Genomic DNA, 14,809 nt, shown 5'->3' with positions numbered 1-14,809 from the left:
CTGGAACTATTGAAGGAGAGCAAGCTTCAGAGTGAGACAGATCTGGATTTTAATCCCAGTTCAACCACTTACTGAGTAATTTTGGACTAACGATTTCACTTCTGAGTTTCAGTTTATTCATAGAGATAACACCATCAACTTTGGAGGATTGCTTTTAAAGAAGTTAGTAATAAGCCTGGCACGCCAGCTCAGGAACAAGTGTTAATTACATTAAAAAATGTGGATATTAACAGTAAATACTCATATGTGTAACCACTTAAAGATAACACAGAAGAAACCTCAACTTTACCTAAGATATCTCATGTGTAAGCTGTGATTCTTGAGCTCCTTCTATTTCTCTAAAGTAACAGAACAACAACAAAAAAAAACCACAACAAAAATATTCATTCTTCCTTCCTGTTCCACTCCCCCAAACTTGAAATTCTACTCACTTATTGTGGGAGCTGGAGACAACTCCATCTGAGTCGTTTCTGCTTCTCCACTTGGTCTTGTGGGACCCAATTCCTCTGGCTCTACAGGCATTAATACCTGTGTAGAGCTGTCCCCCTCTCCAACTGGGGACTGTAGCTCTTGAGGAATGTCTCCTAAGGCTGGTGGGGGTGGAAGTGTTGGCTGCTGTTCTGAGGGTTGCAGAACGACAAGGGTATCCTTGGACTCAGACGTAGTTGCATCAGCTGAAGATGGAGTTGTTGGGTAGCTGTCAGGCATAGGAGTCCCATCTTTCATGGAAAGAATGATATTGAGGGTTATGGGGCAACCAGTCAAGGGTCAGGGGAGCCACCCAATCAGCCCATGTGGCTTGACAAATGTCTCACCCAGCCAGAGATACAGGATTCCCTGCCAGCCCCCAACTGCTCAAAGGAACAGCTCTTGGCTGGTCTGGTATACCCAGGACGAGGGGTAAGGCACAGTACTCTGTATCAAGAATTGAGAATTTGACCCACACTGAATCTTAAGAATTAAATCCCTTCTGTCTCAGGTAGAAGGGGAATATTTCAGGCCACATAGATAGGGTGAGGCTAAATGTCTCTGTAAGTACACAGAAAATCTACCCACCACAAAACCTACTGATTCTCCAATTTCTTATCTATTGGAGCAAGAAATGGCCTGAATTTCCCTCCCAACTCTTAAAGCATACTTTCTCTTCCTTTCTGGATATTCCTGTTCTGTTATTGAGTAAATGAAGTGATCACACACTCGAAGAATAGCAAAATGTTTGGGTTCATGCCCGAAGTTAAAAAACCCAATTACATGCTTCAATCAATGAAGGACAAATTACTTAATGATGACATGTGCCTCACCCTAAATATCACCTGTCCCCTTCCACCTCACTTTTCTTCCAGTCCTGCTTATCTAAGAAATATTACAACTTTGTTTGCTGGAGGCAACACTACCAAGACTAAGTGTGAATATGCCACACACCAGGGAAAGTAGTAAGTTGTATGGTTATCTTCTAATTGGGGCCTAAAATCCCTACCCCAGAACAATACAACTTACTACCTCACCCCAGCATGAGCAGAATCCTTTAGCTTATGATAAATTTAGCTTTGCTAAATTATAGGCACCAGGACACCTAACCTCCACTGCTTTGGTGCAATCACTTCCCAACTCAAGCGCCAAGGAGACAGAAAGTGTAGAAAGCTGAAGTTCTGATGAAACAGTGTGTGTGTGTCGGGGGCGGGGGCACGTACACTAGTTATTAGAATCCCCAAATGGCTACTGACCATTGCTAAAATTAGAAGAAGGAATAGAAAGCATATGGTAAAAATATCATTTATTCCAGAGCTACCTTTCTCATAAGCAGACTGCCCAAGACAACGGTTCCTAGACATTTGGATTCCATGAACTAATAAAATTTAGATAAAAAATAAAAAAATAGAGTTACCCACTTTTAGTTTTGCCATAAAAGAAAACAAATAAACCTCACCAACATCATTTAATAAAAAATATTTTGACACCAAAGAATTAGGAACATAGACCTCAAAGAGTCCTTTAAATTGAGTAAGTTCAGCTTATGAAAAATTCATTTAACTTATATTCATTTCCATAGAGAACTGGGATTTGAGAACCATTCGTCAACAGATATTCTCATGAAGTACCATACTCATGGTGGTCACTAAAGGACAAACCACTTTAAAGGTGTATGTATATATGCTCAGTTTCAGAGAACAGAACTGCCAGCCAGGAAAAGGGAACAGGACACATAACCTGGCAAGTACACATGCCAGAATGAAACACAGCATAATCAGATCAAGAACTTGAATAGATCCAGTCAGAAGGAAGTGTACCACCGTGGGAAAGACAGTAGACTGTATAGTTATCTCCAAGATGGGGTATGACCCTAAAACTATACAATCTACTACCTCATCTCACAGAGCACCGATGCTCATCTTCAGCCCATGTGGGCCACCTACTTCAAAGGGTCAGGAGAAAGAATCAATCGATCTGTTAATAAGGAGAAAAGGAAGGCAGAATTACCTGAGAGGTTCTGTTCAGTAGAGTTGTTTGTCTTAGATGCAGTACACTGTAAAAAGAAGGGATATATCCATGTAGAACTTTAAAAGCACAAAAGATAGAGGTCAAATGTAATAGTTACCATCCCTCATATACACTCTCTAGGAGCTCAATGACCTGGATGGAAAATGCTTCTGTGATGTAACTAAAGAAAGATGACTGCTTTAGTATGCAAATACATATGCAATTTCTTTACGCATATCCATGTTAAAGGATAACTTGCAGAAGAAACTGCCTGGCAGCCAACTGAACTACTATACGAAATAATAGTTGGATATAGGATAAGACAACCAGAAGACTAGCATAATTTCTTAAAATCTTATCTATTCATATGTATTCCCCTCTCCTCTGGCTCTTTTTGTCCTCTTTTGCTTTTTTTTCCAATCATGCTAGGTTTGCTTATTGTCCATCCTTTTTCATGTGCTTGAAACAATGTTATTGTTTATTAGGTAAAGAGTACTACATAAAGATATCTATTAGCTCAAGCTTGTTATTATAACTGAACATTCCAATATTCTTTTTTTTTTGAAATCTATCTGATACTCTAACTGCCAAGTGGGGTAATTAATAACAAAGTCTTTTCCCTAAGGGCTTTTAATTTCTTTGTATTTCTACCATTTTTTACTTCATGTATTATATATTTTAAAGCTCTACTACTTGAGGCCCTGAAGTTTCTGAGAAAGGTAGGTACATAGATGGCTTTTTTCCAAATCAATTATCATGTTGAATCCTAGAGAATGCTATGGGACTCAGAGCAGAAATATTTTCTCTGATCTGATGCCCAAGGTTGAGTTATTCAAATGATGGAATGGGTTCATTCCGGTAAGGTCCCCCATACTTGCAGGTTACTAGAGAAACGGGATAGAACAACCAAGAACATAGGTTTACTGTTAAATTCCAAGCCCCTTCACCAGGTCAAATGACCTTCTCAAGTTGCTGTCATGAAGGTAGACACTATGCGGTGTGAACTACTCTGGTTCTGGCTTTAGCTTTCCACAGTGCAAAATTGGGGAAAATAATTTTCCCTCTGGGTTTGATACTTTTCCCTAAAAATCGTGAGTTTAGTATGCTGAATTTGAAATGATTTATTTCTCAGATTCAATGTGAACCTCTTAGGATCCTTCAGTGATTCTCACTGCTACCTGATACGGCCAAAACCATATCAAAGTTAAGGGAAATAGAGCCAAAGAAGAATCCTCCCAATCCCTGGGAATCACCTGTGCACTTTGATCCCTGTTCTCCTTATCTTCTTTGCTTTTGTCAGTCATCTTTGTTTCTTCCTCAGCCAGTTGTTTCCTGCGTTTCTCTCGCCTTTCTTCCAGCTCCTCATCTCTCAGGAATTCCAGGTGATTGACAATGGGCACTTTAACCACTATATCAAAGAGGCAAAGATCAAGATCAGAGGCTGCTCTGGTGGGGTGAGCAAGGAAGCCAAGAAGCAGACCTTGTGGCCAGAGAGAATCAGGGAAGTAACTTGCATGCACTTGTCCCAGCCCAGGAAGTTTCACTGCCCTGACAGCCAAGCTGCCACACACCTGAAACACAGTCGTGCATGCTCTCAGCATCAAGAACTTTGCATTCCTCTGTCCAGCGGGTCAGTGCTGTGGGGATGCTGGACAGGGTTCCTGTAGAGGAACAAAGGAGATTGAGGTTCTTAGCCTTCTCAAGCATCAACTGATCCAAAAATTGTGGCATTTCCCTAACAAGACCAAGTGTCTAATTAGCTTTGGCATTGGAACCTAGAGATACTAAAAGTTTTTGTTACCCTTTGCTAAGTCATCAACTGGTTCAAGTTTCAATAAAATGGGTTTTCTCTGGGGTAGATAAGATACTCTTCTGCTTTCCTTCAGCAGGGAAAAAGTAAACCTGACAAAACTCTACCCTCCCTTTCACCACACAAACTTGCCTGCTTGGCTGGTGGCTGTGCTCTGGTCATGGAAAAAGTCATCCAGTAATTCATCATCAGACCGGGCAATGATGTGGACATCATCATTGCCCACCAGTAGGCGGGCCCGGCCCCGGCTTTGGAGGGGGAGACTGCTGCTCAGCTGAAGGATGTCAGCAGCAGCCGAGGGACCAAGCAACCTGTAGGGTGAAGGTGGGTTTCAACGGTCACTGTAAGTTAATAAGGTCCCTGCAATTTGTTATAACACTATTATGGACTTTATCATACTGCATATAAATTCTAGTTATTTTTCTGACTAACCCACTAGGTTTGAGAAATTTGCTTGTGCAGAAACTGTATATTATTCCAGTTCCTGGCAGAGAGTGCGTGTCACTGATAAGCTTCTACATGCCAGGAATTGAATTAGGGTTAAATGCCTCTCCTATAAACTCTCACCATAGTGTGTACATTAACCACTACAACATCTATATCCCTTTCTTTCACTTCTCAAATTTTTTTCGTCCATTCAACCCTAAATCCCTCAGGGCAGGGACCCTGTTCTATCTTTATAGAGTGCTTGGCATATAAGATGCTTATTAATTGTTGACTGTATGCATAGGACTCTTAAGCAAAAGAATATGTCACAGAATTTTGTATTCCTCCAAAGGCTGCATATATAACCCACAAAGATATGGGATAAATATCTTATTAGTGAGTGTATGTGTCAAGAGCATTAAGTGATAGACTGTTTCCTCCAATGTCAGGACAATGCTGAAACCCAGTGAAGATTCTTAAAAGAGCACCAGTGAACTTGACAGGTCTTTTAAACTCACCTCTGGAGTATAAGAGGAGGGTTGGGCTGGCGATTCCCAGGGTAGTGGACGTGAATGGTGTGGCCAGTATTGGCGGTCAGCTGTCTTAGGGTTCTCTGACTACGTCCGATGCCCTGGGTAAGACGAGTGGTAGAGGAGCCACTGCCCAGTGTCAGGGAACTGTGGTCTGCATGGCGTACCATCAGTGGGTGGGTGGTAGGGATATTTCCTGGGGATGGGGGAATGTCAGCTGCAAGGACAAAATGCAAAGAGGTCAGTGCCAAGAATAAATTTCTTGCATGGTTGCTTAAGCAGAACCATGTCTCCTGGGCCTTACCTCCTCACACGGAAACCTGAGCTTTGTCCTTTCTCCCTCATTCCCACACCTAATCTATCATCACTGAAACTATCATAGCTCATGTCACCATTTCTCATCTAGATACTGCAACGGCCTCCTAAACAGTACCTTTTCCCAATCCATTCTCCACACTTCATCCACAGTGATGCTTCTAAGCTCCTCAGAAACATGCTGTTGTTCCCTCCACCTTGAAAATTCCTCTCCCCCTTGTCTTTTTTATTCTTGGCTTAATGTCACCTCCTTTTAGAAGCCTGATTTTTACAAATTAGGTTAGATAACCCTCTACTCTGCTTTCCTACCATACTGCAATGTAATGTCTGCTGACTTATAATTCCTAATTGACCATAAGCTCTCATGAAAGAGGCACTGTATCCTTACTACCTAGGACACAGGAGACACTCCTCAAATATTTGTTCAATTAGCTGAATGAATAGAAACACAGTTATATAGAAGACTGATGAAAATCACAAAATTGCAAAGAGAATCACAGAAAAGAAGGCATCTTGAAAATTATCTATCCTGATCCATTTTTTTTTCTTTTCAAACCTTTCATTTACAGGTGACAAACTGAGGCTCAAAGAGGTAAGAGATTACTTGGCCAAGACAACAGACCAGAACAGTTCAGTGTTTTCTGCTATATCATGCTTGTGATTAGTGGTCAAGACCTGCCTTATTAAGATATCCTGATTATAGGAACTTGACTTTCTAATTTGATGCTAGAAGGGAACTTTGAGGTTGATGGGGAAGGATGATTCACTCCCTTCTCCTGAAAAGACGTATTCTTGATGAACAGGGTGAGCATGCTCAAATCTACTCCCAATGCCAAGCTCAAAAGGTGTGCATCCAAATTCTCAAGATCCAGAGTTACAGACATAAGGATTATTGATTGTCCTGTCACTGTAACATGCACATGGGTGCGTGATGCAGTTTTGGTTTAACTTTTTTATTTTTTCAAATCAAGCAAATCATCAAGTTGTCCAGGCTCTAAAATGGCTGCCCATTTACTGAGGTGGAGAGAACATAGACAGCCTCTCACTATTCCTTCTTCTAAGTACACAGTATTGAGAGATGGATTCAGATATCCCTTGCCTCAGCATAGGCAAAGAAGTGCTATATGGGCAAAGAAGGGCTGCATATATCAGGTGGTTAGGTGCTCTGGTTCACTGCTTGGCATACCCTAGAGAAGGGTATAAGAATCAAGAGATAAAACCCAACTGAGCCCCTGTATCTTACTAGCACTGGAGAACATGTTGTCAAACTCAATGATGAGATCATCCTCCCGGTCAAAGCGCTCAAATCGGACCAAGGGAGAAGCGTTCATATCAGGGTAATCCTCATCCAATTCCATCTCAGAGCCATCGTCGTCATCGTCTTCATCTCCCTCTTCACCTTCATCATCCTCCTTAAGGAGAAAATAGGAGATGGAGAATTGCTGGAGATAAGGATTTTCTGAAGTCTGGTGTCATGGCCACATTTGCACATGAGGGAGGGAGGTGCTGACGCTAGCAACCCAGACTGATGATTTTCTCCAGCTGTGTTCCCATGGAAGCGGTTGTCTGAACCAACCCAAACACAATCCCCCCTCACCTGATCATCTTCCTCATCTTCCTCCTCCTCCTCCTCTTCATCCTGACTATCATCCTCATCCTCGTTACTGCCACTGCTGTCCTCTTCCTGAGTGTGCTCCTCCTCATCCTCAGGGTCCAGGATATTCATGGAATCTAAAACAAAGGGAGCACATTGGAGGACTATACTGAGCAGCTAGAAAACAGGCTACTGTGCAGGCCAGCAGATTGAGTGGGAAGGAGGTGGGTTATCTGACTTTAGAAGAGGAAGAACCAGATCTGGGGTGAGTACAGACTTACTGAGCCAGCCCTGATTTCCTGAGAGTGCCAACCAATGCATCAACACGCTGAGCAGGGTAGCTGAATGTGGAGGCGCACTACAGGGTGGTGGCCCGAGGAGCCATGGTTTAGAACTTGGCTAAGTCTGCTGGTTCCCCCTCGCCTTTCCAACCCTACTTTGCTATTGACTGCATCCTGTTGGTAAGAGGGAATCTGGAGCGATGACTGCAGGTGGGTAAGAAAGCGAACCAAGTAAGAAGTGACAAATTGTGGGCAAGCAGTAGTAACGTGTGAACTGAAAAACTGGCTGAGGATAAAGTGGATGGTGTATGTCAGCACATGCAGACAGATGCTTCATTATTCTGCACATGAGGGCAGCTGCCTCCAGGAAAACCCTAGTATAGTGTCTGTCAGACGTGCAGGGCAAGAAGGTAGGCCTTTCTGGCCTCGGCACTCTCACCTTCTCGGTTGGCCTGCAAGGTGGAAGCTTGGCTGAGGTTGGAAGGAGCTTCATCCATCAGCACGTCCTCTTGTGATTCATCCTCTCCACTTCTGCTCACTGAAGGTTACAGAGCAGATCCTTCACTGAACAACAGAGGACTTCCCTTTCCAGACTAGGTGCGTCTAAATTAGCTATGTACACCTAGCAGATATCTACTTTCTTTGGATGAGGGAGAAGACCTGGATTCTCTGCTATCAACTATGCAGGTGAGCTTGGCCAGTCACTTTACCTGTCTGAGTCTCAGTTTTCCTCATCTGTAAAATGGGATGATCACACTTGCCCTTTCAATCCCACTGTTTGTGAAATCACAGAGGATATCGGGTGTGAAGAAGCTTTGTAAAATTTAAGAATACATGTCTACTTCCATTTATCCTTTGATTTACTTGACTAACATAAAAACAACACACACACCCTTGGAGCCATGTGAGAAAAGTGTACCTTTGTTGTTTTCCCTCTGAGACATAAAAAGGGCCACCCTTAAGGAATGATCACTCTTGCTACACTACTGAGACTCAGAGGCAGAAAGCCCCTGGATATTGTTGAAGAACTGAAAGGAAAGAGCTTTCTTATCCTACAGCCTTCTCTAAGCCTCCATGAATAAACATTCAATGTGCCTGATATTATCACCTTATACTGATGGTCATTCCCTCTATCCCATCCACCCCACACAGACAACACTTCAGACCTGCCATAGGTCTGTAGATGGCTTGTGAGTTTCTCATCTTTAAGACTGTCAACATCAAGAAAAGTAGCAATCTAGGCTGGTTATGAGCCCTTAGGCAGAGCTGAGCAAGCAGATGATGAGAAAAAGGGTCCTCCCAAGACAGACTGAGCCAAAGGAAGAGGCTATACTCAGTTCTGGGGCTCTCACCTATAATTGTACTGTTCCCAGATCCGCCATCCCTCTCAAGCAACTCATCTATCAGGTCCTCCAGCTCATTCTCAACCTGGAGAGAAATAGAACATATATATGGATGCACACAAGTCTATCATCGTGCTAGCCCTGAAACCCTAATAAAGCCAGCAAGGGAATATATATTTCTAGGACAATGTGTGACAGAAGATGTTATATAAAAACCACACACTTGGTACTAATAGTACAGAAACTACCACGGGCTGCCAATCCACACTCAAACTGTCCTTCAAATGGGTTCATCTGAATTGTCTAGTACCAGGTTAGGCTTTATGCTGTTCAGGAATACATGTAAAACTCGTTAGAGCCAGCAATTTAGAACTGTAGGCCCACTTTCTTACCCATGGCTACCAGATTCAGATATTACAATGTTTTCTTTTAAGTCTTTAAAGGACTGTTGTTTCAATGCCCTACTGAAAGCTGGAGCTATAGGCATAAGGTGATGTGAGGGAGCTTCCAATAATGACAGAGCTAAATAAATCAAAGACCATGGGCCCAAAGGTATCACAGGCCAGCTTTCAACTTCACCATAACCATTTCATAGTACATGGCACCTTGGGCCTGCCCCCCTTCATTGAATGCAATTCAAGCGTATTTACTGAGCACCTAGTAACATATCATCCATGCTTCTCTGCAAAACAGACAGCATTGAAGCAAGGATCCAAAGTACTCACCCACCCACACCACCTGGAGATTCAATTCAGCGCCGCAATAGGGATATGCTGGGTGATCTGCCTCCCTACCTGCATCTCTTGTGAACTGAGCACCTCAGGCTGCCCAGCAATCACCACTGAGTCGGTTTCAGCCTCCCCATCCATGATATCCCCATCTGCCACCTCTGTCTGAGTGACATCATGATCCTCCTCCTGCACTTCTGCTTCCCCAGGCTCGCCTGAAACAATCAACCAACCAGCAAAATAGTCAAAGGGTGCCTATATGCTAGGCACCATGAGGCAAGCGTGAAGACAATCAGGCCCTTTCCCTGGGCAAGTTTACAAGTTCTCAGAGAAGAAATGAATGGGTGACAAAGGAAAAGACAAGGCTACGTGTGAGGATAGCCAAATAAGGCTGCAATTTTAAGGAATTCATTGTGGGGCAGATTCCCACACCACTATGACAGATCTCTGGAAGGCCAGCAAGTTCCCACGGAAACAATACCAAGCTAAAACAGTTGTGACCCCATGCCCATCAAATAACTACTTCCACCCCTTCAGCTCTCTAGTCCATGATTCTGCTTCCCTACCTGGGTCCTGCTGGTTGCTACTGGAGTCCTGAGAGGCTCCTTGGGCATCCTGTTCAGACTTGCTCTTGCTAGAAGCACTCTTACTGCCAAAAAGGCTACTAGGCTGGTTGACAATCCGGGAAAGTGTTTCCAAAGGCTTCAGAGCAGCATTGACTGTGTTGGCCATGTTGGGACTGAGATAAAGGAAGATACAGAGATAGGCTGAGCACAGAAATACCAGGGATCCTGTAAGTGCTACTAATGTCCCTTTAATAACAGTTGCTACTAACAGAGAAAGGGGCACAAAATTGTAGTCTGTTTACTACTATTTAGAAGAAAAAAAATACTTGACTTAAAAGGCCTTCAAGGAACCCACTCCAGAAGCAAGAGTTTAATCAATGCCGTTTTTATTTAACCATGTGAGGAACAAATTCTGACTGGAAGCCAGAATATATCCTAGACAATCACATGCAAGCAGCAAGCCACTTCTCAAGACACATCTAGATAATTTATGTAAAACAAAACAAAACAAAACAATACAAAAAACCACAAAAAACCCCCACAAAAAACCCCACTAGCATTTAGTCTCCCCATCTTAAGAGTGCAAAGGAACATGATAAAAGTCCTGAGGATTTCCAATTACACTCTGTAGGGCTTCCTAGGGTTCAGTACAAGTACCACAGGGGCTGCAATGCAGTTGGGGGTGTAGTTTCTAAGTGCAATAAAGATATGTGAGGCCAAGTAAGCTCTCACTAAAACTAGAGCAACTTTGCTTTTGTCTGTTATATATCACTGTGCCCCTTAGCACCCAGACTACTAGTCTCTGATACCATTCTCCATGAAAAGGAACCAGAGCTCATCAGAGAAATGACTGATTCAAAGAATCATGGAAGGTACAAGGTGAGCCTGGTCAGAAGGCTTTCAAAAATTAATGGGGCCATTACCAAAGGCCAAATTTGAGCACCAAAAAGAATAATGATGGTAATGGATCATAATACTTGGAATATAAAAAAAAATCTGCATCCAAAGGGTTACCAAAACGGGGAAAGGGAGTTCTTCATTACAGAAGAATGTCAGCTAAGAATAAGAATGAGAGAAACTGAAAAGTATCATTTTGCAACCAGTGAATGATCCAAGCAACCACTGGTTTAACCACTAATTAAACTTAGGTAAGATATATGACATTCAGTACTCTAATATGAGTTTGAAATTAAAAAAAAAAATTCATGGGGCTGTATCTAAAGGACAAAGAAAGCAGCCATTGGCCAAAAGTTCAATAATTAGAGCATGTAAAATATCTGTAGTTGATACAAATGATTTTAAAAATTCATGAGTCCATAATACTACTCGGAAAACAGAAAGCCAGAAAAAACTCACATATTGCCACTTGAAGTGGTGATTAAACCTATTTCTAACTTTACTCTGAAAACTGGTGACTAAGGGGGAAAAATTGTTTTTATATTGGTTTTTGTTCTGCAGTAGGAACTGTATTTCAGAGTAACCAAAACTTTCCCTCTTAAACTGGCACCCAGAAATGCCAGCTAATAATGTAGAAAGAATGATAGAAATTAGAAAGTTGCCATTCAGAACCCCAAGGGAATTGACATAAAGCAAAGATTATTAATTGGTAGTAAACCCATTTTAGCTACATGGCTGATAAGGAACAGACACTTACATAGTACTGAAGTAACAACACAGGTTACTTTCTAGCGAGATAGGGGAAAACACAACAGTATAATAACAATTATTGCTCTAATCTAGTGGTCAATTTTAACATCATTATTAATAACAGTTTAAAGAGCTGCGCCACGTCATAATACAGTATGTCTTCTAGCAAAAAATGTTTGAATTGTTCCAGTTTCAACTGCTAGCAGTTTACAGAAAAACAGGAAGTAAAGGAAAAGTTAACACGGCAAGGAAGCAACTGGATCAAATCTAGCAGGTGGAAATACTCTGCAGGACAGTAGGCTTGGTAACGTCAACAAGCTATTGTCATGAACAAACAGCAATACAATAAAAATAAAAAAAAAATTTGCATTAGATTAAGAGAGACTCAGATATAGTACTAGATGCAGTACAAGAGTCTTAAGTGGATTCTGGTTTGGACAAAAATTTTTTAATATGGATGTGGGCATCAGATAGGATGAAGATTTATTTATGTGGCGAGACAGAGAACAATAACTGGAAAAAAAAAGGTTACACAATAGCATATACAGTGTAATATTTTAGTAAGAGATACATCATATATTCATGCAAAGAAAAATATTGAAAGATATGCAATAAAGTTAACAACAGTATCTGGGTGGTAGGAATACAGTGTTTACTTTCTTATTTGTGCTCATCTGCATTTCTGAATAATATACATCCATTCTTCTCATATAAAAAAAGTTATTTTTAATTAAAGGAGGGAAACTTGAAGGAAAAAAAAAACCAAAAACACTGATAAAGTTCAACTCTTGAGTTTGCAGCAAATGAGGAAACTAAGGAAAGTGCCTTAGCCAACAATGCTAGAAATCAGGCATGTCATCCAAGCCGGATATTTTCCCACCACACCAGCTATTTCCTCACCACTCATTTGGTGAGGATGAATGAATGAAATACTAGGCAAATGGAGATATAAGCAGCATGACTAGGGACGTTGAGGAGAACCCTGGGGCTGGAGGAGGGAATGATTTTACCTGGACAGGTCCAGGCTATGTGGCACTCTGGCCAAGTCGTTAACCAGCCCTTTCTTCAGGAAGAGTCGAATGATGTTGTTCATGCCATTGTGTTGGGTCTTGGCTGTGGCACTGCTGTAGAAGCTCGAGGTGGAGGGGCAGGACTCCATAATAGTACTGATGATACACATCACTGCCTGAAGCCTAGGAGAAAAATTTGACACTACTATCATGTAAACTCAGCCCATTCTCAGACCATATCTTCACTAAATGGTCTCAGACAACCTTTCTGTGCCATTTGTCTTTCTTTCTGGAAGTAACATCCTAAGCAGGTGAGAACATTCACTCCCTGGGAGGTAACATTCTTTAAACACAATAGCTTTTTTATAAGATTGACTGACCTGCCCAACCTCTTTGCTTGAACAAACCCTAGAAATACAGTGGAAATGTCCCTTTGTTTTCTCAAAGCTGCTCACCCACCTCCTCCAAATGTAATCAGTACTTTTGAGTACTTTGAAGCACTAGAACTATATGAGAGGACTAGAGAATGTAAAATGCCAATATGACCAGAACGCCTGTTCAAGTGAAAGGTACCCCACTGACCAAGGATGGAGTAAAGGGATATTAGTTACCAGCACTAGGTCAGACACGGATTTTACCTGGCATGTTTCTCGGTACTCTCAGCCATGGCCAGTGCCCGTCCCAGGGCTGCTTTTACTTCATTCACTAGTGCCACTTGGGCATCTGTGCCACTTCCTGCAGCGGCCAGGCTTGCGAGGAATAGGCGGGCCAGGGCAGGTGTGTCCTTGTCTTCTGCATTCTGTGTATGTGGAAGGAGGTGGTCCAGGACAAAAGCTAGCACACTGCAGTCCTGAAAAATTATTAGTGATACATTTATTCACAAGCATAATCATGCCATATCATTTGCACAGGAACAGGGTGCACTCAACGCATAGCTGATCGTTAAACTGTGGAGCTGATAAAATCAAGGCTCAAAGGTTCAAGCTAAATAAATAGCAAATCCAGATTTTATGCTTCCAAATTCCATTCATTTCCCACTATATAGTTTATACTATGCAGTATAAATATATATAGTTATACATTTTGATGTCACTTGGTATCTCAAGGGTGAGATATTATAATTCAATTAAACTGCAATATTTACAGACATCTAAAATGTGCCCAGGACCCTGTGCTACAGAACTGGCCAGAGTTGAATGAGAGACAGTGTAGCTACAGAATGCATATGGAAAATATGCAATTTAATATAAATTACTTAAAACAGTAAAAAGGGGGCGGGGCGGGCCACAGTGGCTCAGCAGGTAAGGATGCTTGCCTGCCATGCCCGAGGACCCGGGTTCGATTCCCGGTGCCTGCCCACGTAAAAAAACAAAACAAAACAAAACAAAAAAACAGTAAAAAGGCTCAACAGGGGAAGGAAATTAAGTCAAACTCTTCTTTTTCTCTAATAGTGACTTCTACTCTGATAATTTCTTATGTTAGCCTTAGAAAGAAACAGTAATGTCAGTCATGCAGATTTAGGATCAAAACGCACTGAAGATTTTAGAACTATGTAGAGGTGATAGCTGCATAACACTATGAATACTAAATGCCACTGAATTATATACACTTTAAAATGGTTGATTTTACCTCAATAAAAACAACGTATGGGAAGAATATTAAAATCCAGGAAATTAGATAAAATAACTTTGTTAAGACAGAATATCACTAGCAATACAAATTAGTTTCCAAGTACTGAATAAAGTGCAAAGTTAAAATTGCTTTCTGAATGAAAGTGTAAATAACAAGACATTATCAGTAAAAACAGGGAAAAACGCTTTGCAATTTGGGAAAGCAGTGTGACCTTAGGCAAATTACTTACTCCTCTGAGCCTTTTCTCTTCTCCTTTATTTATTTATTTATTTATTTTGATTTTTTTTATTAATTAAAAAAAATTAACTAACACAACAATTAGAAATCATTCCATTCTACATATGCAATCAGTAATTCTTAATATCATCACATAGATGTATGATCATCATTTCTTAGTACATTTGCATCGATTTAGAAAAAGAAATAGCAAGACAACAGAAAAAGAAATA

The 14,809-nt window shown here is 41.4% G+C and overlaps 1 protein-coding gene across 28 annotated transcripts in view; it reads right to left on the bottom strand.

Annotated features, from left to right (window-relative positions):
- Positions 1 to 14,809, bottom strand: part of HUWE1 (HECT, UBA and WWE domain containing E3 ubiquitin protein ligase 1) — a 172,318-nt gene that overhangs the window by 18,390 nt on the left and 139,119 nt on the right. For 25 of the 28 annotated variants that reach the window (XM_077146786.1, XM_077146806.1, XM_077146803.1 and 22 more), the window contains 14 exons: positions 13,367 to 13,578; positions 12,729 to 12,911; positions 10,072 to 10,244; positions 9,572 to 9,720; positions 8,787 to 8,862; positions 7,874 to 7,972; positions 7,157 to 7,290; positions 6,803 to 6,971; positions 5,233 to 5,461; positions 4,421 to 4,599; positions 4,050 to 4,139; positions 3,732 to 3,886; positions 2,479 to 2,524; positions 432 to 719 (listed from right to left, as the gene is read on the bottom strand). In XM_077146786.1, the coding sequence (XP_077002901.1) occupies positions 432 to 719; positions 2,479 to 2,524; positions 3,732 to 3,886; positions 4,050 to 4,139; positions 4,421 to 4,599; positions 5,233 to 5,461; positions 6,803 to 6,971; positions 7,157 to 7,290; positions 7,874 to 7,972; positions 8,787 to 8,862; positions 9,572 to 9,720; positions 10,072 to 10,244; positions 12,729 to 12,911; positions 13,367 to 13,578 (2,182 nt within the window). The remainder of the gene's footprint in view (positions 1 to 431; positions 720 to 2,478; positions 2,525 to 3,731; positions 3,887 to 4,049; positions 4,140 to 4,420; positions 4,600 to 5,232; positions 5,462 to 6,802; positions 6,972 to 7,156; positions 7,291 to 7,873; positions 7,973 to 8,786; positions 8,863 to 9,571; positions 9,721 to 10,071; positions 10,245 to 12,728; positions 12,912 to 13,366; positions 13,579 to 14,809) is intronic. The other 3 variants (XM_077146811.1, XM_077146812.1, XM_077146816.1) reach the window with 1 other exon arrangement.

This window comes from Tamandua tetradactyla, chromosome X, assembly GCF_023851605.1.
Source record: "Tamandua tetradactyla isolate mTamTet1 chromosome X, mTamTet1.pri, whole genome shotgun sequence".
Lineage (NCBI taxonomy): Eukaryota > Metazoa > Chordata > Mammalia > Pilosa > Myrmecophagidae > Tamandua > Tamandua tetradactyla.
This window is presented reverse-complemented; position numbering and strand designations above follow the sequence as displayed.